The 25,012-nt window shown below is 37.3% G+C and overlaps 1 protein-coding gene across 2 annotated transcripts in view; it reads left to right on the top strand.

Moving 5' to 3' along the window:
* The window catches only part of LOC121375227 (rho GTPase-activating protein 6-like), a 124,548-nt gene extending 103,100 nt beyond the window's left edge, over positions 1 to 21,448 (top strand). For both annotated transcript variants that reach the window (XM_041502548.1, XM_041502546.1), the window contains 8 exons: positions 7,871 to 8,009; positions 10,381 to 10,462; positions 11,400 to 11,595; positions 12,588 to 12,794; positions 17,166 to 17,317; positions 18,222 to 18,401; positions 19,462 to 19,559; positions 20,018 to 21,448. In XM_041502548.1, coding sequence (XP_041358482.1) covers positions 7,871 to 8,009; positions 10,381 to 10,462; positions 11,400 to 11,595; positions 12,588 to 12,794; positions 17,166 to 17,317; positions 18,222 to 18,401; positions 19,462 to 19,559; positions 20,018 to 20,726 — 1,763 coding nt within the window. In that variant the 3' untranslated portion in view covers positions 20,727 to 21,448. The remainder of the gene's footprint in view (positions 1 to 7,870; positions 8,010 to 10,380; positions 10,463 to 11,399; positions 11,596 to 12,587; positions 12,795 to 17,165; positions 17,318 to 18,221; positions 18,402 to 19,461; positions 19,560 to 20,017) is intronic.
* Positions 21,449 to 25,012: the final 3,564 nt, after the last annotated feature.

The following is a 25,012-nucleotide window of genomic DNA, read 5'->3' as shown; positions in this document are numbered from 1 at the left end:
GGATTCTTGGCTCCAAGCTTTCTTACAGTAAAATCTCCTGGCTCCATTCACATGTAGTCTTGGCTCCAAGCTTTCTTACAGTAAAATCTCCTGGATTCACATGTAGTCTTGGCTCCAAGCTCTTACAGTAAGCTTTCTTATAGTAAAATCTCCTGTATTCACATGTAGTCTTGGCTCCAAGCTTTCTTACAGTAAAATCTCCTGTATTCACATGTAGTCTTGGCTCCAAGCTTTCTTACAGTAAAATCTCCTGTATTCACATGTAGTCTTGGCTCCAAGCTTTCTTACAGTAAAATCTCCTGGATTCACATGTAGTCTTGGCTCCAAGCTTTCTTACAGTAAAATCTCCTGGATTCACATGTAGTCTTGGCTCCAAGCTTTCTTATAGTAAAATCTCCTGTATTCACATGTAGTCTTGGCTCCAAGCTTTCTTACAGTAAAATCTCCTGGATTCACATGTAGTCTTGGCTCCAAGCTTTCTTACAGTAAAATCTCCTGTATTCACATGTAGTCTTGGCTCCAAGCTTTCTTACAGTAAAATCTCCTGGATTCACATGTAGTCTTGGCTCCAAGCTTTCTTACAGTAAAATCTCCTGGATTCACATGTAGTTTTGGCTCCAAGCTTTCATGTAGTTACAGTAAAATCTCCTGTAGTCTTGGCTCCAAGCTTTCTTAAAATCTCCTGGATTCACATGTAGTCTTGGCTCCAAGCTTTCTTACAGTAAAATCTCCTGGATTCACATGTAGTCTTGGCTCCAAGCTTTCTTACAGTAAAATCTCCTGTTCACATGTAGTCTTGGCTCCAAGCTTTCTTACAGTAAAATCTCCTGGATTCACATGTAGTCTTGGCTCCAAGCTTTCTTACAGTAAAATCTCCTGGATTCACATGTAGTCTTGGCTCCAAGCTTTCTTATAGTAAAATCTCCTGTATTCACATGTAGTCTTGGCTCCAAGCTTTCTTACAGTAAAATCTCCTGGTATTCACATGTAGTCTTGGGCTCCAAGCTTTCTTACTCCTGTAGTAAAATCTCCTGGATTCACATGTAGTCTTGGCTCCAAGCTTTCTTATAAAATCTCCTGTATTCACATGTAGTCTTGGCTCCAAGCTTTCTTACAGTAAAATCTCCTGGATTCACATGTAGTCTTGGCTCCAAGCTTTCTTACAGTAAAATCTCCTGGATTCACATGTAGTCTTGGCTCCAAGCTTTCTTACAGTAAAATCTCCTGGATTCACATGTAGTCTTGGCTCCAAGCTCCAAGCTTTCTTACAGTCTCCTACTTGGCTCCAAGCTTTCTTACAGTCACATGTAGTCTTGGCTCCAAGCTTTCTTACAGTAAAATCTCCTGGATTCACATGTAGTCTTGGCTCCAAGCTTTCTTACAGTAAAATCTCCTGTATTCACATGTAGTCTTGGCTCCAAGCTTTCTTACAGTAAAATCTCCTGGATTCACATGTAGTCTTGGCTCCAAGCTTTCTTATAGTAAAATCTCCTGGATTCACATGTAGTCTTGGCTCCAAGCTTTCTTACAGTAAAATCTCCTGTATTCACATGTAGTCTTGGCTCCAAGCTTTCTTACAGTAAAATCTCCTGGATTCACATGTAGTCTTGGCTCCAAGCTTTCTTACAGTAAAATCTCCTGGATTCACATGTAGTCTTGGCTCCAAGCTTTCTTACAGTAAAATCTCCTGGATTCACATGTAGTCTTGGCTCCAAGCTTTCTTACAGTAAAATCTCCTGGATTCATGTAGTCTTGGCTCCAAGCTTTCTTACAGTAAAATCTCCTGGATTCACATGTAGTCTTGGCTCCAAGCTTTCTTACAGTAAAATCTCCTGGATTCACATGTAGTTCTTACAGTAAAATCTCCTGGATTCACATGTAGTCTTGGCTCCAAGCTTTCTTACAGTAAAATCTCCTGGATTCACATGTAGTCTTGGCTCCAAGCTTTCTTACAGTAAAATCTCCTGGATTCACATGTAGTCTTGGCTCCAAGCTTTCTTACAGTAAAATCTCCTGGTAGTCTTGGCTCCATTCACATGTAGTCTTGGCTCCAAGCTTTCTTACAGTAAAATCTCCTGGATTCACATGTAGTCTTGGCTCCAAGCTTTCTTACAGTAAAATCTCCTGGATTCACATGTAGTCTTGGCTCCAAGCTTTCTTACAGTAAAATCTCCTGCACATGTAGTCTTGGCTCCAAGCTTTCTTATAGTAAAATCTCCTGTATTCACATGTAGTCTTGGCTCCAAGCTTTCTTATAGTAAAATCTCCTGTATTCACATGTAGTCTTGGCTCCAAGCTTTCTTATAGTAAAATCTCCTGTATTCACATGTAGTCTTGGCTCCAAGCTTTCTTATAGTAAAATCTCCTGGATTCACATGTAGTCTTGGCTCCAAGCTTTCTTACAGTAAAATCTCCTGGAAATGTAGTCTCCTGCTTTCTTACAGTATTCACATGTAGTCTTGGCTCCAAGCTTTCTTACAGTAAAATCTCCTGTATTCACATGTAGTCTTGGCTCCAAGCTTATAGTAAAATCTCCTGGATTCACATGTAGTCTTGGCTCCAAGCTTTCTTACAGTAAAATCTCCTGTATTCACATGTAGTCTTGGCTCCAAGCTTTCTTATAGTAAAATCTCCTGGATTCACATGTAGTCTTGGCTCCAAGCTTTCTTATAGTAAAATCTCCTGTATTCACATGTAGTCTTGGCTCCAAGCTTTCTTATGTAAAATCTCCTGGATTCACATGTAGTCTTGGCTCCAAGCTTTCTTATAGTAAAATCTCCTGTATTCACATGTAGTCTTGGCTCCAAGCTTTCTTACAGTAAAATCTCCTGTATTCACATGTAGTCTTGGCTCCAAGCTTTCTTACAGTAAAATCTCCTGGATTCACATGTAGTCTTGGCTCCAAGCTTTCTTACAGTAAAATCTCCTGGATTCACATGTAGTCTTGGCTCCAAGCTTTCTTACAGTAAAATCTCCTGGATTCACATGTAGTCTTGGCTCCAAGCTTTCTTACAGTAAAATCTCCCGTATTCAAATGTACACCAGTACTTGTATTGTTCTGTGTATAAGGTACTTTTAATTGTCCTAAAACATGTTTGGGCCAGTTGTTGAAACTTTAGTTAGTATAACCAGAGATAAAGAGAAGTCACTAAAATCAGATATTAACACAATATAAATAGCACTTGAGGAGATTTGTTGAAACTTGATTTGGATTAACCTAAGTTATCCATCCATAATAAAATCCTTTTTTTCCTATACTGTATTTATACATAAACATTGAAAAGAAATTGTTTATGCTAAGTCATGTTTTCAAGAACAACTTTGATTACTGTGTGATTCTTGAACAGTGATTTGGTTAAAGAGATATCTGAAACTTGCCCCTTCCATTGAAGGGTTTGAGATCGTGTCGAAGATAAACAGGGAAGCTGTAAATATTGTATATGGCACGTGTGGTAAAGTTTTCACATAAAACCGTGACGTGACACCCCTGTGAGATCTTCTTATGGTTTGGTGAACTCAACAGCTCAGTGTGTTAGAGGTTGCTTATCACTTTTACACACAATGAGAAGCACATAGGTGTATATTGATAAATGATTTACACACAATGAGAAGCACATAGGTGTATATTGATAAATGATTTACACACAATGAGAAGCACATAGGTGTATATTGATAAATGATTTACACACAATGAGAAGCAGCACATAGGTGTATATTGATAAATGATTTACACACAATAAGAAGCAGCACATAGGTGTATATTGATAAATGATTTACACACATGTGCTTACCAGTCTGTTGGAAAATGCATGTATTGAATTTGAGGATTTTGTTTTAGGATTATACCAGAATCATAAACATGATTTAATATAGATATTTAGGAATTTGCAGATCCCCGGAATCCTTCTAAATTTTCAGCTTGATAATAAGAAAGTTTTAACTATCAACCGAAGTGAATGTTCTAAATAAACATATAAGACTAACATATGCTAACTTCTGCTAATATAGTCCAATTGAAATCAATTCCAAATATCTGAAATCATTACATACTTGTTATGACATTATATTACTGAATATTTCCAGCAGTGTAAGATGTTATGAAATATTTCCTGTAACATGAGATATTACTAAATACTCTAACATGTTAGATTGATTTACCAGCGGGTTATAGATTCCTCAAATAGTTTGTTAATTAGTTACTCACTTCAGGGAGAAGTCATTGCGTACTTTGTCAGATGTGTTCATAACTCGTGAACATTTCACATACTTGTCCCGATGTGCTCATTAACACACCTTGAGTCTTGTACAAATTACTAACATGCATCCACTTATGTCTATAACAAGACACTGGGTACTTAAATCAATCTCCTTCTGTCATAATTACTCCTCGTTAAAATTCTCAAGAGCTAAATATCTTCGTATCGTGTAACCGTTAATGAAAATATTTGCACAAATATGATACAAATGTTTATGGTTCGCAAGTTCGTAAACATGCTAATGACGCATCGTACTTAATAACGTTTTGAGAAGATTTACCAGATACTATCACAAGGTTGCTCCCATCCGAGTTCCCTGTTTACTAACAGAATGGCCCCATGTTAGTGTTTTTGTAAGACACAAATACTGTTATGTTGATTAGTTGCATAAGAGCTTCTGAATCAGTAACTTACTGTTTGTTTATACTGCAAATCTAGAGAGTTTTGCGAGCTACAAAGTACTGCAAAAACTGTCAGTGGTTACTGCATGCAGTACTTTCTCTATGCAATAGTATGATTATATTGGTCGTGTAAGAAAAGACAAAAATATCAGTACTACCATCATCATTGTTTTAAACATCTGCCTTATACAATAAAGTTTCCAAGATGTTAATCATGGCAATGACATTGACAGTGCGGTACTAAATTCACATAGAGCAAACTGGTGATATGTGCTAATTTAACAGTTAACACCAGCTTTCCAATTAATTAAAACAACACAATCTATACTTTTACTTCACTTTGCTGCTAAAACATGCTTTTGTTTTTGTTGTAAAATAATTCACCAGCTGATGTCGCAGTACTTTCTACTTGCAGTTTTGGCAATTGTTGTCCACTCGCAGTACTTTAATGATGCAATATATAGTATATTTGCAGTACTTATTTCTGTGCTTATATCCAATTATGGTTCAAGCATGCTGTCCTGGGCACACACATCAGCAATCTTGGATGTCTGTCACTTGAATTCTTATATATTGGTAACATTAAGCTCAAGTGTGTGGTATCCTTGACATTGTCACATTGGTCTGGAAAATATCCTCTTTCAGTTTCAGTTATTACAACTACATGTGCATCATTTGTCAACGTAATACCTGTTACCTATAATTATTATGTCCTCCTGGTCAATATGAGGAAACATTCCCCAGACACCACAGGTGATGTGTGCAAAAAATTGATTTTCTCATATGTTCCAAATCATATATTCAAACTTTTAAAAATGAACATATTGAAACCTCGCTTCCGTGTGACATTTCCATTGCAATTCTGTATATATATATATTTCTATAAGAAAATATTCAGTGAAATATCTGTTGCGTTAAATGTGCCTCTCAGAGTAGATTAAAACAAAAATCACATCCTCTGTTACAGTGGTTATGTGGATTATTGGGAGTGAGGCCACATGGGGAGATAATCTACAAGTGCATGTTTCTGTGTGTTTTATCAAAACAAGAGATTACCTGTGTATTTGTGTTTTATCAAAACAAGAGATTACCTGTGTATTTGTGTATTTGTGTTTTATCAACACATCAGATTACCTGTGTATTTGTGTATTTGTGTTTTATCAACACATCAGATTACCTGTGTATTTGTGTTTTATCAACACATCAGATTACCTGTGTATTTGTGTATTTGTGTTTTATCAACACATCAGATTACCTGTGTATTTGTGTATTTGTGTTTTATCAACACATCAGATTACCTGTGTATTTGTGTATTTGTGTTTTATCAACACATCAGATTACCTGTGTATTTGTGTTTTATCAACACATCAGATTACCTGTGTATTTGTGTTTTATCAACACATCAGATTACCTGTGTATTTGTGTTTTATCAACACATCAGATTACCTGTGTATTTGTGTTTTATAAACACATCAGATTACCTGTGTATTTGTGTTTTATCAACACATCAGATTACCTGTGTATTTGTGTTTTATCAACACATCAGATTACCTGTGTATTTGTGTTTTATCAACACATCAGATTACCTGTGTATTTGTGTTTTATCAACACATCAGATTACCTGTGCAGAGCAGACAAGATAACATGTCACCAACATTTCCCCTCGGTGTACTTTACAGCATGGCGGTTGGCTGATAAATGTAACAGTTTGTATGACGTAGTCTAGTGCTGCTGAGACATCACACAACTTGCAGTTCCTTATTCATTCCTTCATTCGTATTTAGTGTTTAAATATGATTATTTAAAAAAAAAAGAGTTTTATATGCACATTCCCATAGACAGGACAGCACATACCATGGCCTATGATGTACCAGTCAGTTATAACAATAAAAGAAATTTCTATTTAACAACATACTTGTAGTTAATAACACTTAGGTTATTGTTACACATAATCTACAATAATTCAGCATGGTAAGAAATGTAATTTGACCTGAATTATTATTTTTTTACTAATGGTTTTGTGTGTGTGTGTGGTGTGTGTGTGGGGGGGGGTTAATGCACTTTATCATTATGTTGATTGGTCAACAATAGGGTACTGGTAATGACTGAAAAGACATTGGGGTGAAAAAAGTAGCCATATTAATCTGTCCTCTATGAGATTTAAACAACTTATCTTTGGCTACAAATCTTATATCCTACCATTAGATCTTACCAATAAAACCCCACAAAACTGATAGCACCAGCTGTGCCCTGATCGTGAGTTACAGTTGACTGAGCTAATATTATAACATGAACAGGTGCTACAGTAAAATAACATGTTTGATATGCTCTGTATGTTACACATAGCATATAATCAATATGACCCAACACAGCATACAAGACCCTGTGTCGTGGCATCCTAGTTGATGAGAATGTGTTGGGCGTATACCCACTAAGCTGTGTCATCCCCTGTCTGTCACAATAGGATTCCATCAGCATAATATTAAAGCTGAATTATAGATCATTATTAGAATTATATGCTTCAGCCACTGAATGGGTACAGTGCTATGTCTGTCTGGTCTTTCCATGTACATGCATTTGTCTGGTCTATATGGCCATCCATCCTTCTGCAACCCCTGCAATTAAGAAAATGTTCATGGCAAAAACACTTATCATTGAAAAAAACCTCCACAGCAATCTCCACGGTATTGCTGATTGCCAGTTGCAAGGGTTGCATCTGGCTAATTTTTCATCAGCTGTATTAAAGCAAAACTGTCCCAATTTTACCTGTTTTTCTTTATATTAATTTGGAATCAAAGAATAGAGCAGTAATTATTTGTAAATTATGCTACAATGCTATACTGACATCTGCTAAACTAGTAGTATAATAACACCATTACACTGACAGCCTGGAAAGCCAGGGTGTGTGTGCCCAGGACCTGAATATGGAAATGAAGTTGAGAAACAAAATGTTTCAAAGTGCTTAGTCTTTATAGGTGTTTTGCTTGGTCATGTTTCCATCTTTTTTCTTTTTTGAAACACAAAAACACAGGTGTAGGAAGGTGCCAAAAAGTGTGGGGACACACACACACACACACACACACACATATACATGTAAAATATATAAAAACAATCACTGCTGCTGCTACAAATTCGGGGGGGGGGGGCACATTCCCCCTTTGCCCCTGCTTTCTATGCCAATGCAAAAAGATAATGGATTGTTTGTTTTCACAGATGCTGGTCTGGTGTTTGGGATCCCCCTGTCGAAGTGTATCAGCAATGACAACAAGTTGAAAAAGTCTCACAGTACATCCACCAGTACGCTGAAGGCACGCAGTGAAAGTGCCGACATCTTGCTGTCACCCAGACCCAGGTACACTCCTGTCCTCGTCATAGCGGTTCACTGGGAATAATATACAGTTGTAGCTTATATTAATAAAGGGGTGGGATCTAGCTCGGTCAATAGAGCGCTTGCCTCAGGTACACTCCTGTCCTCGTCATAGTGGTTCACTGGGAATAATATACAGTTGTAGCTTATATTAATAAAGGGGTGGGATCTAGCTCGGTCGATAGAGCGCTTGCCTCAGGTACACTCCTGTCCTCGTCATAGCGGTTCACTGGGAATAATATACAGTTGTAGCTTATATTAATAAAGGGGTGGGATCTAGCTCGGTCAATAGAGCGCTTGCCTCAGGTACACTCCTGTCCTCGTCATAGTGGTTCACTGGGAATAATATACAGTTGTAGCTTATATTAATAAAGGGGTGGGATCTAGCTCGGTCGATAGAGTGCTTGCCTCAGGTACACTCCTGTCCTCGTCGTAGCGGTTCACTGGGAATTAATATACAGTTGTAGCTTATATTAATAAAGGGGTGGGATCTAGCTCGGTCGATAGAGCGCTTGCCTCAGGTACACTCCTGTCCTCGTCGTAGCGGTTCACTGGGAATTAATATACAGTTGTAGCTTATATTAATAAAGGGGTGGGATCTAGCTCGGTCGATAGAGCGCTTGCCTCAGGTACACTCCTGTCCTCATCGTAGCGGTTCACTGGGAATTAATATACAGTTGTAGCTTATATTAATAAAGGGGTGGGATCTAGCTCGGTCGATAGAGCGCTTGCCTCAGGTACACTCCTGTCCTCGTCATAGCGGTTCACTGGGAATTAATATACAGTTGTAGCTTATATTATTAATAAAGGGGTGGGATCTAGCTCGGTCGATAGAGTGCTTGCCTCAGGTACACTCCTGTCCTCATCGTAGCGGTTCACTGGGAATTAATATACAGTTGTAGCTTATATTAATAAAGGGGTGGGATCTAGCTCGGTCGATAGAGCGCTTGCCTCAGGTACACTCCTGTCCTCGTCATAGCGGTTCACTGGGAATTAATATCCTGTCCTCATCGTAGCGGTTCACAGTTGTAGCTTATATTAATAAAGGGGTGGGATCTAGCTCGGTCGATAGAGCGCTTGCCTCAGGTACACTCCTGTCCTCGTCATAGTGGTTCACTGGGAATTAATATACAGTCGTAGCTTATATTAATAAAGGGGTGGGATCTAGCTCGGTCGATAGAGCGCTTGCCTCAGGTACACTCCTGTCCTCGTCATAGTGGTTCACTGGGAATTAATATACAGTTGTAGCTTATATTAATAAAGGGGTGGGATCTAGCTCGGTCGATAGGCTTGCCTCAGGTACACTCCTGTCCTCATCGTAGCGGTTCACTGGGAATTAATATACAGTTGTAGCTTATATTAATAAAGGGGTGGGATCTAGCTCGGTCGATAGAGCGCTTGCCTCAGGTACACTCCTGTCCTCGTCATAGCGGTTCACTGGGAATTAATATACAGTTGTAGCTTATATTAATAAAGGGGTGGGATCTAGCTCGGTCAATAGAGCGCTTGCCTCAGGTACACTCCTGTCCTCATCGTAGCGGTTCACTGGGAATTAATATACAGTTGTAGCTTATATTAATAAAGGGGTGGGATCTAGCTCGGTCGATAGAGCGCTTGCCTCAGGTACACTCCTGTCCTCATCATAGCGGTTCACTGGGAATTAATATACAGTTGTAGCTTATATTAATAAAGGGGTGGGATCTAGCAACGTCAATAGAGCGCTTGCCTCAGGTGCCTGCATCGTAGGATCAAACCACCTCACTGGACCCATTCTCTGATTGGCTTTTTTTTTCCATTTCCAACCAGTACACCATATATCAAAGGCCATGGTATGTGTTGTCCTGTCTGGGACATTCGGTAGCGAATGATTAATAAATCAATGCACTCTACTGGTGTCATTAAACAAAAAACCCTTTTAAATTTGTTTTAATAAAGGTGTAGAAAATAACAGTCACGGCATTGTATGAATTCTGTTCCATGCCCTGTATATGTTCACATGTTCCAGTGGTGAATTCTGCTAAGTGGTTACCTCTTTTAAACAGCCATCTGTCTAAAGAGACCATCTTACAATTGTTCCACATCATCTGACTGTATATACTATAAGGAACCATCTGTTTTAAAAGGCCACATTTAAGATTCATAGAGTGGCTGCTTATACAGGTTTCAGTAGCTGTTTTAATTTACTTGTTTTTAAACGTAAAATCAGCTATAAAGAAGGGTCACAGTTTCTACATATGACATCCATAATTGCCAAGACAGTTTGCAAAAATTCATAATTCAAACCCATATGAAAGTTTTAGCTTCATGTCAGAACTAACTCATGTGTTAATATAATACTTGCTTTTTGTTTTTATAGAAAATCGAGCAGCTCTTCTCAGAGTTCGATGGACAACGCACCTCACAACGGCAGCATGCTCTCCACTAACTCGGCTTACAGGGTAAGTTGATCTTCTGCAGTCTCCACATTATTGCTTTTAGTATTTTCTAGTAAAAACACACACTATTAGAAGCATCTCAGTGTTTAGCCTTTATCATTTCATTTCAACTTATTTTGTGATTATATCCAATTAAGGTTCAAGCACGCTGTTCTGGGCACACATCTCAGCTATATTGGCTGTTTGTCCAGGACAGTGGGTTAGTTAGTGAAAAAAAAGAAGGTGTAGTGGTATTACACCTACCCATTGAGTCATTAAAACTCGCTCAGCATTATGTCTGATGGCTTAACCACAACACCACCAAGGCCAGTTGCCTTTATCACAGTGGAGTGGCTTATCAGCAAAACAAAATACCGTAACTCTGCCTACAGGAAATAAGGAAATGTTTTATTTTACGATGCACTCAACACATTTTATTTACAGTTATATGGCATCAGACATATGGTTAAGGACCACACAGATATTGAGAGAGGAAACCCACTGTCGTCACTTCATGGGCTATTCTTTTCGATTAGCAGCAAGGGATCTTTTGTATGCACCATCCCATAGACAGGACACCATAGCCTTTGTTACACCAGTCGTGGTGCACTGGCTGGAGCAAGAAATAGCCCAATGGGCCCACTGATGGGGATCGATCCCAAACCGACCGCGCATCAAGCAAGTGCACTGCCTACAGAGTACATTGCTTTTCTACTGTCTCTGTTGTACACTAACATTCAATAATTACTATCTATACCAGAATCATCCAACCAAGCCAGATATTATCCCCATCCCATGAAAAATAAATAGATAATACACATTTCTTAAGCATTAAATTATTTAGACACTTTGGAATTTGAGGGAGGTGCACACACCTCTTCGATCCACGCCTGTCAATTATTCTTTAATCTCTATCATGTAATTAATTTTTTCTGACAAAGTTTTAACTTTCTGTTTGTAGCGGACGGCAAGCTCTGATTCGTTGTCGGAGTCGGAGAGTAGTCGCAACACGAGTTCTAGTCTGATCGACGCGCTGTCCTTGTCGCTGTCTGACTCGCGGCAGTGCAGTCTACCAGTCAGTCATACTGTGTATGCAACGGGGAGACCGCAGGTGCCGGAGGTGGTGCAAGTCTGTTTCAGACACTTAGAGATGTACGGTGAGTGATCCCCAATAAAAGAACTGTTAGGAAATCAGGGAATAGTATGTTTGAGGGAATAGTATGTTTGAGGGAATAGTATGTTTGAGGGAATAGTATGTTTGTTTAATGGCACTCTGGCACATTGTTTAAAGGCGCAGTCCCTAGTTTCAGCCTGTAAAAATGGATACTAAGTTTAGTTAATCTACAAACCTGGAACACGCATTAGGATAATAGTATAACACAGAGAAGCTAAAGTCTGTGATGTATAAACAGTGAAATACCATCTAAAATAACTAGAGCTTGTCTCACTAACCATTACCTTTTAGATGAACGTGTGTTTTTAGAAACTAGCATCTGTCCCTTTAACATTACCCCAGCACATTATTTAACATTAGGCCTACCCCAGCACATTATTTAACATTAGGCCTACCCCAGCATATTGTTTAACATTAGACCTACCCCAGTATATTGTTTAACATTAGGCCAACCCCAGCATATTGTTTAACATTAGGCCTACCCCAGCATATTGTTTAACATTAGGCCAACCTCAGCATATTGTTTAACATTAGGCCTACCCCAGCATATTGTTTAACATTAGGCCTACCCCAGCATATTGTTTACCATTAGGCCAACCCCAGCATATTGTTTAACATTAGGCCTACCCCAGCATATTGTTTAACATTAGGCCTACCCCAGTATATTGTTTAATCAGCAGTTATTAGGAATCAAACTTAACATTGTCTCACTTTGAGAAACAAGAAACCTTCTACATCCATATTAGTAGACAGGACAGCACATACCATGACCTTCTATGGAAAAAAGGAATGCATTGAAATATAACCTAATAGGTTTTGTGAAGATGATCAGTTTTATAACATCAAGTGATATTTACCAGTCAAATAATCCTGATTCACATGTAATTAAAGTAGTTTTGACAGTGTCACTATTCGAAGCATGAAAAATAATCTTCTTATCTCAGTTTCATTTGTTTTGTCTCTATTTATTTGCAGGTTTGCGCGTGTTAGGGATATTTCGTGTGGGTGCTGCCAAGAAGCGAGTGAAGCAGCTGAGAGACGACTTCGACAGCGGGAAGGAATCTCCGCTGAACGACTCACACCAGCCGCACGACGTGGGCGCACTCCTCAAAGAATACTTCCGTGATCTTCCCGAACCACTGCTCACCCGCGACCTCTACCAGGCCTTCATCGCCACACGAAGTACGTTCAACATCACAGTGGCACACAAATCTATTGTCTAACTGATGAATATTTCCTCTTAGTTGAGGGATGTGACACTGTGGTTAGCTGGGTGTTTCTGGGGAGGATTTAGTTGACGGGATGTGACACTGTGGTTAGCTGGGTGTTTCTGGGCAGGATTTAGTTGACGGGATGTGACACTGGTTAGCTGGGTGTCTCTGGGCAGGATTTAGTTGACGGGATGTGACACTGGTTAGCTGGGTGTTTCTGGGCAGGATTCAGTTGATGGGATGTGAAACTGTGGTTAGCTGGGTGTTTCTGGAGAGGATTTAGTTGATGGGGTGTGAAACTGTGGTTAGCTGGGTGTTTCTGGGGAGGATTTAGTTGATGGGATGTGACACTGTGGTTAGCTGGGTGTTTCTGGGGAGGATTTAGTTGATGGGATGTGAAACTGTGGTTAGCTGGGTGTTTCTGGGCAGGCTTTAGTTGATGGGATGTGAAACTGTGGTTAGCTGGGTGTTTCTGGGCAGGATTTAGTTGACGGGATGTGACACTGGTTAGCTGGGTGTTTCTGGGCAGGATTTAGTTGATGGGATGTGAAACTGGTTAGCTGGGTGTCTCTGGGCAGGATTTAGTTGACGGGATGTGACACTGGTTAGCTGGGTGTTTCTGGGCAGGATTCAGTTGATGGGATGTGAAACTGTGGTTAGCTGGGTGTTTCTGGAGAGGATTTAGTTGATGGGATGTGAAACTGTGGTTAGCTGGGTGTTTCTGGGGAGGATTTAGTTGATGGGATGTGACACTGTGGTTAGCTGGGTGTTTCTGGGGAGGATTTAGTTGATGGGATGTGAAACTGTGGTTAGCTGGGTGTTTCTGGGCAGGCTTTAGTTGATGGGATGTGAAACTGTGGTTAGCTGGGTGTTTCTGGGCAGGATTTAGTTGACGGGATGTGACACTGGTTAGCTGGGTGTTTCTGGGCAGGATTTAGTTGACGGGATGTGATACTGTGGTTAGCTGGGTGTTTCTGGGGAGGATTTAGTTGATGGGATGTGAAACTGAGGTTAGCTGGGTGTTTCTGGGCAGGCTTTAGTTGATGGGATGTGAAACTGTGGTTAGCTGGGTGTTTCTGAGGAGGATTTAGTTGATGGGATGTGACACTGTGGTTAGCTGGGTGTTTCTGGGGAGGATTTAGTTGATGGGATGTGAAACTGTGGTTAGCTGGGTGTTTCTGGGGAGGATTTAGTTGATGGGATGTGACACTGTGGTTAGCTGGGTGTTTCTGGGCAGGATTTAGTTGATGGGATGTCACACTGTGGTTAGCTGGGTGTTTCTGGGCAGGATTTAGTTGATGGGATGTGAAACTGTGGTTAGCTGGTGTTTCTGGACAGGATTTAGTTTATGGGATGTGACACTGTGGTTAGCTGGGTGTTTCTGGGGAGGATTTAGTTGATGGGATGTGAAACTGTGGTTAGCTGGTGTTTCTGGGCAGGCTTTAGTTGATGGGATGTGAAACTGTGGTTAGCTGGGTGTTTCTGGGCAGGATTTAGTTGATGGGATGTGACACTGTGGTTAGCTGGGTGTTTCTGGGCAGTATTTAGTTGATGGGATGTAAAACTGTGGTTAGCTGGTGTTTCTGGGCAGGCTTTAGTTGATGGGATGTGAAACTGTGGTTAGCTGGGTGTTTCTGGGCAGGATTTAGTTGACGGGATGTGACACTGTGGTTAGCTGGGTGTTTCTGGGCAGGATTTAGTTGACCGGATGTGACACTGTGGTTAGCTGGGTGTTTCTGGGCAGGATTTAGTTGATGGGATGTGAAACTGGTTAGCTGGGTGTTTCTGGGCAGGATTTAGTTGACGGGATGTGACACTGTGGTTAGCTGGGTGTTTCTGGGCAGGATTTAGTTGACGGGATGTGACACTGTGGTTAGCTGGGTGTTCCTGGGCAGGATTTAGTTGACGGGATGTGAAACTGGTTAGCTGGGTGTTTCTGGGCAGGATTTAATTGACGGGATGTGAAACTGTGGTTAGCTAGGTGTTTCTGGGCAGGATTTAGTTGATGGGATGTGAAACTGGTTAGCTGGGTGTTTCTGGGCAGGATTCAGTTGATGGGATGTGACACTGTGGTTAGCTGGGTGTTTCTGGGGAGGATTTAGTTGATGGGATGTGAAACTGTGGTTAGCTGGGTGTTTCTGGGCAGGCTTTAGTTGATGGGATGTGAAACTGTGGTTAGCTGGGTGTTTCTGGGCAGGATTCAGTTGATGGGATGTGAAACTGGTTAGCTGGGTGTTTCTGGGCAGGATTTAGTTGACAGGATGTGAAACTGGTTAGCTGGGTGTTTCAGTGGCAGGATTTAGTTGATGGGATGTGAAACTGGTTAGCTGGGTGTTTCTGGGCAGGATTTAGTTGATGGGATGTGAAACTGTGGTTAGCCGGGTGTTTCTGGGCAGGATTTAGTTGATGAGATGTGAAACTGGTTAGCTGGGTGTTTCTGGGCAGGATTCACTTCATATAATGAATGTTACTATTCTTTTGAATATTATAGATGCCCTTTTTAAAAGTTGCACTCCCACCCTAGAAACAAATAAGTCAAAATGAGATATCTGCATAGGAAAAATTAAATTGTTTGATAGTGGTATAAATTATAATGATTAATAAAATTACAAAACTATAGTACAGATGATAAACCAACCAGAAAACAAAACCCACAAGATTTTTAATGCAATATCCAAATGCAAAAGTTGGAGATAATGTTGTTGTTTTTATTAGTCTGCATCTTTGGGATGTTGTTAAACATTCATTCATTCATTTATAATCTGCATCTGATATTAGTATGCACTGTGCATTGTGCATTTTTATTAATATAAAAAAACCCTGGAATACAAGTAGTACTTCATGCCAAAATAACTGAATTAACTTTAATTATGAAAACTATTAATTGCAGTAATGATTATAATTCTAAATAATTATTATTGTTAAATACATTTTTAAAATTCTATACTTTAATTAAAATTTATGAATTTTCTGTGTGACAAATATCATATTTTTTCAACCAATGGAATAACTTGACTTTGGGTAATAGAGAAGGACATTCATCGGTCACGTTTACCTAACAGCATATAATAATTAACCTTTCTTGCAGTCAAAACATTCCCTACATTCCAAAACCGTACCTAACAATTATCATGTAGCATTTGTTTCACGCTGTCTGATAACCTCTTGTTAATTGCTGCCTCCTATATCTTCCAAACTGAGCCGTTAACACACCCAAAAACACTGGGTAGTGATTACAGCTTTTATAAGTTTCTGTAAACAATTGCTAAGATCAACAGGTTGGAAAATAAAAGAAGAATTGTTTTTTGTTTTTTTAATGTCTGCATTTTTTTTAATATTTTTTTTTGCAAAGAGTTCATATGTTCAACTAGTTATCTATAACCTGGAGAGCATGTTGGAACAATTCAGCTTGACATAAATATAAACTACAAATATGTGGTTATTACCCATCATGGATTATGCCAACATGACATTCCAAAATAAAGTCAGCTGACATTTTCATGATATGCAGGATCCCTTTCACTGAAAATCTGCTCTATTGGTGGAGAATTTGTCAACCGTAGCAGACTGCAGATGTTTGGCTCTTTGAGGAATAAGTTAATGTTGTTTTTTAACCTGTTCTTTGTAAGATTGACATTGCAGCCTGTGTCTGTTAAAACAATTTAAACCATGTACATTTTTGTAAAAATCTTTTAATTCTGTTTTGTACAGAGGTATGGTTTTGTTATTTTGAGACTATTAAACTGGCCTAGGCAGTAGTTTGTACTGAGGAATTGAGGTGTGGACACATATATATTAAAGGGACAGACCCTAGTTTCAACCCGTGAAAATTAACACGAAGTTTAGTTAATCTACAATCCTGAACACATTTGGATAAAGTTACAGTTGAGTGAAACATGAGTCTGTGACTTTGAAATGGTGAATTGCCTTCTAAAAACAGACTAAAACTCGACTCCATAACTGTTACTTCTCATATGCACGTGCATTTTTAAAAATGTGAGTGATGCATTTTGTGATATTAAAAACACCAGGATGACCAAAAACACTTCGAATATGCGGAAATGGATAATCTAAACAATAAAATGTAAGTAAAGTATCATTTCAGTGATCAAAAACAGCTCTAATAGTAAAAAAATATGCCTTAGTGTTTAAAAACTATGGTATGTCCCTTTAACAACAAAAGAACTGTCAATATTAATTTTCTTCAAGTAATTTTAAATTATTCAGTTTGAATCCCAGTAGTTTTTGTGTGTATTAAAATTATCTATGTCTTGTGAACATTTCAAATTCCCTTTATGAAGAACACACAGAGGTTACATATTTGATGTTTTTTCACTTGCAGAAATCAAAGATCGACCCAAACAGTTGATGGCTTTTAGATTGCTAATCGCTCTTCTTCCTCTGCCGAGCAGAGATACGGTCTGGGCACTCATGAGGTTTCTCCACACGGTGGCGCAACATTCCGCAGACTTCATCGAAACAAACGGCAATGTTGTACGTAAACAGAACAAAACATTTGTTTAATTACATCAACTAACTGTAAATTTCTCCTGTTCTTCAACGACTGTTTTGCATTTTAAATTATAGTTTGCTTAAAGATGTTATTGAAAGTATTTTTATATGAAATTACATAGCACACCATTGGTGTTTACATTTACCTTCAAAAAGGGCAGTTCATTCCATACAGACGTTGTTTAAGGGGAGCTATCACTCTTTCTCCCCACCAGTCCCTGACTGTAGTTCAAGTAGAGTAGTTTTTAGCTCCCTTAGCATGTGAATTGATATGGTATCAAGAGGCGGGATGTAGCTCAGTGGTACAGCGCTCACCTTATACGTGACCGAGCTTCGATTGATTCCTGTTGCTGGGCCCATTGGACTATTTCTTGTTCCAGTCAGTGCTCCACAACTGGTATACTATCCTGACTGGGATGATGCATATAAAAGATCCCTTTCTGCAAATCGAAAAGAGTAACCCATGAAGTGGTGATAGTGGGTTTCCTCTCTCAATATCTGTGTGGTCCTTAACCATATGTCTGATGCCATATAACCATAAATAAAATGTGTTGAGTTTGTTGTTAAATAAAGCATTTCTTTATATGGTGTCAATATCATAATATCTAAAATGGCTTCCCATAATCAAGTTAGGGGAGCAATTAATCATTTCTATCAATTTGTTTCATGTTGCAGTCTGTAGATAGCATTAATAAACACAACATTTAATGTATTTGATCAACACTAACTGGCTAACTGTAATATTCTTTCTCAGACTGTTGTCTGTATTTAATATAATTCTCCATATTATTACAATTATTATTGTGTTTGATAATTGTTGTTGTTGGATCATAATTAGGTCATCATGTTGATTAAATTGTAAACTATTAATAAATTTTATTTTCAGTTACCTGGTAACAAAATGGACAGTCACAACTTGGCAACACTGTTTGGCCCAAACATCTTGCACAAGGCAAAAATATCAGAGAAGGAATTTCTTGTAGAGTGTACCGAGCAGGCTGAACAGAGCAAAGAAGTGATTGAAGTCATCAAAGATATGATCGACAACCACCACGAAATCTTTGAGGTTAGTCCACACATTTCTTGTATTATCAGGCACTGAACGTTTGTGTAATTAGATCCAAGCATGTTGTTAAATATTTTAATCTCTAAGGAAATTAATAAATTGTTGTTTATTGAAAAACTTGTTCGATGCGTTTAGGTACTACTATATCAAATTGCATCTCACTAAATCAAGTTCAAAGACACCCCCGACTTTAAATACAGCATTAATTGTTAGTTGTTGTAGTCATTAAGGGTTGTTTTCTTTGGCAAGTAACTTGCTGTATTTTGAATTGAATTAGTCACCGGCCTCAGTGGCGCAGTGGTTAAGTCTTCAGACTACAGGCTGGTAGGTACAGGGTTCACAGCCTGGTACTGGCTCCAACCCAGAGCGAGTTCTTAAGGGCTCAATGGGTAGGTGTAATACTCTCTCTCCTCTCACTAACCACTAACCACTTAACAACTAACCCACTGTCCTGGACAGACAACCCATAAAACAGAAGTGTGTGCTTAGGACAGCGTGCTTAAACCGTAATTGGATATAAGCACAAAAGTAAGTTAAAATGAATGAATTAGTTTCAGTATGAAGTACTTGTGTGCTTCAAAGGTGTGGGATGTCACTAGCACTAGCAAGGCCATTTTTGTGTGGAACACCATAGTCCAGAATGCTTCTTAAATTACCAAGATTATGACCCATTTTCTCTGATTACTTTAAAGATATACTTGTCATAGACAAAATTAATAATGTACTGATGGGAATAAATAAATGAATACATGGTAATTGAGATGAAATTTAATTGATTATAATAGTTATGTGTGTATAAAATACAGAGGTGTAAATATGGCACTAACTGCAGGTACTGTGGCATTGAAAGTCAGTAACACAGTTAATATCCTGATACTATGGATTCTGGTACCAATCATGTGTACCGTTATTTGTTTCCATCACTACAATGTATTGTCATTGGTAACAATTTATGTTATATTCTGGTTACACACATGGATGCATACATGTTTAAAGAAACAAATGATTACATTACTACATGTAGATGTGTTTATTTGTATGTTTGTGTGTTTTGTTCCAGGTTACTCCCGAGTTGCATGACGAGGTGATTCGTGTTCTCATGGAAACCAATCCAGAAGTAGCAGATAAAGTGCTCAAACGACTGTCTAACGAGAGTCTGTAAGTAACATGCATGTAACGAACATCTTCAAAAGTAAAACCATGAATGCCCATAATAGACAAGTTAATGTTGTTGTTTTATTTTAAACGTTTTTACCATGTGTCCTATTACATGTACATGTGTTACTACACTAATATTCTTTTTAAAATTTGTCATTCTGACGTATATAACATATACACAGGCTAGTTGATTATACATGTATAACATAGCTGTAAGTAAATCAGTAAAGCAAAATAATATATAAAAATATATAAATCAATACATTATATAAGTATAAAATAAATGGAAAGACAAAATATTAAAGTAAATAAATACAAATAAAAATTAATTAATTAATTAAATGTAATTATATAAACTGAGATAAATTAATCTAAACATTTTAAAAATGTTTTTTAATTATTTAATAATAAATGTTACCTTTTTTTTATGAATGACACTTTTTTTTTGTTTACTGCAGAATGGAGCCTGACCCGGACACTTCAAGCAGCGTGTTTGATGACAGTGACTCCCCATCACTCCCGCACTCGCCGAGCAGTGACGCGGACCTTGTGTCACAGAGTCGCAGACTGCAGCTCGGACACCAGGCTCTGCGTGTTACGAAGAGTGCCGACCCGCGGACAAACCCAGTCATTCAGATAGAGTCGGACAACAGACGGACTCTTTCCTCTAGTGAGGACAAACGATGTCCCACCATCTCTGTTGAAGGAACTCCTAGTCCTAAACCACACAGTCCGTTCAGTTACAGGAAACCAAAGTTAAAAAGTCCAAGAGAAAGTTCGAGCCCGGAGATTCATCTACGACCTCAGCACGACTCGCGCGATCGCCCATATTCCGAAGGATTCTCTCACAGTCTTGCCATTCCAAAAGTGAATTACTTGCGCGAGAACAGCAGTTCGAGTATTAGCAGTTACCTGTCTTCGCCAAACAGTCCTGTGGGCTCAGAGAGCTCCATACAGTGGGCGAGTCATTCACCTTCAAACTCACCAAACCCGTTAAGACGTTCGTCATCTCAAAGCCGGCCGCTAAATTTACAAACGGCTGATCCGCGACAAGACGTGAAGTCGACCATTGGGTCGGCTGAGTGGCAGAGGGAGAGTTGGCACCACTGGGAACTGATAGCTGCAGAGAAAGCAGCAGATACGTACGAACAGGAGACACTAGTGTGACGATAATAATTATACACACTAAACTGGGCTTTATACATAGATATACATAGATTGATGCTTTCGAATAATGTTGGGTTTAGTGAAAATGAAAGGTGCACAGTGCTTGACAGTTTAAAATAATATATATAAGATGTTTTTGTAACATTTCTACACAGATGAGTGGTTATGAATAATGTTAAGTTTTATTAGAAATGTGTAATACAAGAGGAACAGAGATGGGGTTTTCTTAAATATGAGATTTAATTGAAAATTTATCTTAAGTAGACACATTAATACTTAAAAATAATATCAGATTCACAAAAACTAAAGTGGAAAAGGCATATACATATCATTTGTACTAGAAAATGCATATCAAAAGCAGATACAGACAGACATATTATATATAAAAAGAAATTGATGAGGTTTTGTTTTTTACTACAATTTCTTCTTTGCATATGAGAGGTGTTATTATTACATAAACAGATATAATAATTCTATATTTAGATCTATGAGATTCTGAGAGAGTGTTCTAAAGGTATTCACAAGAGTTTCAGTCTTATGAATACAACTATATTTGAAAGTCACTGTACAACTTATACCTTTTCCAAGTGTTTTATAGAGAATAACATATGAGTGGCTGTTAGATACCATTTATCTCATGAGTTGTTTTAAAATGTATCTAACAAGCGAAAGCAAGTTTGATACGTTTTTAAACAATGAGTTGTGAGTTAATTGGTATCTTACAGACACAAATGTATTATTCTATTTGTTACATATCCTCAAAAAACAGGTTTTAAGCAAATTTTAACATCTTTTTTGACTAAAAGTTATCTACAGCCATTACATTTGTAGCTAACTTACGTGTCACAGACACATGATTGTCAGGTTAACTATACGTTTACAGTGTAATCTATTTCCACCATGTTGTTTTTCATTGGATGCATGGCACTGGTGACCTGGTCATCACCATGGAGCAGCCAGTCGTACGTCTTGAAATTGTTAACACACGTACGTGTGTAAAAAACCCATGTGTTATCAAAAATAATGCATGATGTTCTCACCAACGGGTGTGTAAGGAAAAATGTTTCTTTTTCAGAAGATACATTCTGTGCCGGATGGCAGTCTATTATAATGCCAGAGCTTGTGAGTATCACAGTCATGGTCAAAATGTGTTCTGTATGATCATCATAGACAGACATAACAACACTTTCGTAATACTGGAATCAGTAACATTTGTATAATGTTTTTTTTCTTCTTTACTTTCATACTTTTAACTCTTGGATTTGTAATGTATTAAAAAAACAAAAAAATCTTTATATCCTGAAAAGAAAGCACAAACAGAAAGAACTTATGACTTGGAAATAGGCTCGGGTCTGACGAAGAGAACGTTTTACAAAAAACCTATGCAAAAGTGTGTATATATTGCTGTAAATTTGCATCTAGCTCTGTACAGCGGTTTAGCTGTAATATTATTTGTATATATTGATATACAAGTGCAATTTGTTGTTAAAACAGTTTCATGTTATACTAAGCAATTGTTCTATGTTGTTGATTGTGTTAACATTGCATAGGATTTAAAATCTTCATTTTTATATATATTTTTTTTTTATCGTCCTGTTTGTACATTACCAATATATCTGTTATTGCAAATGAGAAATCAGGTGTGAAATTGGGTAGTCCCCTTTCTTCCATTTTGTTTGTATTTATATATGCATATATACTCAAAGCATAAAAGTTGCTATCACCATTTTAATATTTTTTATGTCAAATATGTTACATGTTAATTCTTGAGCTTGGGCTCCTAAATCAAAAGAAACATAGTTTTCCATATATAGTAAAATTGAAATTTGTTGAAACTGAGCTAATCATTATTATAGTATAGAGAACAAATCATAAAGTATGGCACAAGTGTGGTGGCAAAGTGTATTGGTAGCTCGTTGTAATATAAAACACTACTGATTTAATAAATTTAATACATTTTAATAATGATTCGGGTGTTTTACTGACACAATGGCTGGAGTGTTTCAAAGCAATAAACTGTTATATATTATATTATTAGGCAAGCAAAAGAAAAATGCATAATTTTGATAGATAAATATTTACAGTTTTATATTGTGAAACAGTATTGTAGAATCATGTGGGTTTGACATTTTGTAGAGGTTCGATAAATACATGCCACGATAAATATTATCAGTTTGAAAAATATATATTTATAGCCATAGCATGGTTTTCTAAACAAATTAAATCTTCATAATTCTTAAATTCTTTGAAATGTTTTTTTATACATGTCTTATTCCCAACTTGTATCAAGTTCTAATATTTGGTCAAATGATGTGGCTAGATGTTGCTAAATATAAAATTTAAAAGAAATTATTGTTTTATCAATTCAACCATGAGTAACAGAAGTACAGCATCTTATTATAAGATGGCAGCTAATAAGTGTATTTGAAAGAACTAATCTATAATTATGCAAGAATACTGATCCACTGTGCCAAATGCTGTATAAATCATCTCAGAATGGAAACTCTATCATTATGTATACTTTTGTATTGGAAATATGCTGTTCATTAAATATGCTATTAATGTATTTGGGTCTTTATTTAAACATTGTTACACAAGATAAACAGTTAAAGGTTAAAATCATGTTAGTTAACTTATATCAAAGGAATTATATTTTGAACAAAAAAAAGAAAAGAAATGTGGCATACACATCACAATACCAAAGAACTAATAAATATTTTTAAAAATAGAAAACTTTGTACAGTATTATTTATAAATTAACAAGCCTTTTTCAACAATAAGTTGGTGAACATGTATTCAGACCAAGATATTTATCATTATCCCTTTCACCACAGTATTTGACATATGTAAATAAATACATATTTCAACCTTGGAGTTTCTTTCCTCCACATCTATATATCTTTCAAACCATGTTATGGTTTGTGAAGAAACCCCCCACTTATATCAAATATATCACTATTATCAGTAATTGGTTTTTTTTTTTTTTAATTGAAATCAAATATCAGTAGGAGAAATGTCATCTCTTCCGTCTGCTATTGAATTTTTCTCATATTGTTGTTACAATGTTGGTGGCTATTAGTTCAGGTTTTTAAAATAAAGTCCACATAAAAAGTCCACCTACATTGTATGCAATAAAGAACAAAATGTATACCCCAAATAAACACAAAGGCAGCTATTACAGATATTATTTTTAGTAAATAGGAAAATCATGCTTTAATTTATACCATGTTTAATTATACAAATTTAAACTTGGATTGTGTGCATTACAAATTCAATGTTAATTTTTAAGTTCGCAATACTTTAGCATTTTATGTAACTATGTTAGTACTAACACTTTTGTGTTAAAATATTGACAAGTTATAATTACTATTTTTATACCAATCCAACTGAATCAAAATGCACGTTATTATGGCCATAATACTGGAGGTGTTAGTTTAGTCTACCCCAGCATAATACTAACCAACTACCTCGGAGAACATAAGGTATTAATTTCAGGAACTTATCAAATGGCAGAAACATTTTAACTTAATTTAATTTAAATGCCATGTTGTATGCAATATTGTTTTAGAATGAACAGTAAGCAGCAATGTTGGGGACTTTTGACTGGCCAGTGATTTAGACAGTCTTAACATTTTGCCTGTTGTTAAAACAGCATTAAGTAGATTTTTCTTTTCTTTGATTAAACTTCTGTAGTCACTGAAAGACATATTTAAATTTTGTTTGAACAAAACTCCCCATGAGACTGCTTCATTAATTATTTGTATTATACTCAGTCTTTAAAGTCAATTTGTCAGTTTATTTACCTGAACTATTGTATTGTGTATTCAGTTTTCATTTGTCATAATGTTGTCATGTTATGCATAACAGAATGGCTCAATATGTTGTGTGGTTAATACACACTCCTGCTACTCAAAGAGCAATCATATATTACTCTCAAAATAAACATTTTCAATAAGATTCACAACTTTGTTGTTTTTAATTTTCAGGAAGGAAAAATCACTACCACTCCACAATTTTTTTTTTATTTCAGCAAGATATTTTGGGGAATGCAATTTGGGTACCCTATACGATAATGATGTCAACAGTATTTTGAGAAGGTCTTCTAAAAATACATGATACAAAGTTTGTTTTGTTTTACACTACTAGAGGACATTGCTATATTAACCATTGGCTACTGGATGTCAAACATTTGGTCATTTTGACATACAGTCTTGGAGAGGAAACCTGCTACATTTTCCCCATTTGTAGCAAGAGATTGTTTATATGTACAATCCCACAGAAGTTAA

This window comes from Gigantopelta aegis, chromosome 6, assembly GCF_016097555.1.
Source record: "Gigantopelta aegis isolate Gae_Host chromosome 6, Gae_host_genome, whole genome shotgun sequence".
Classification (NCBI taxonomy): domain Eukaryota; kingdom Metazoa; phylum Mollusca; class Gastropoda; order Neomphalida; family Peltospiridae; genus Gigantopelta; species Gigantopelta aegis.
This window is presented reverse-complemented; position numbering and strand designations above follow the sequence as displayed.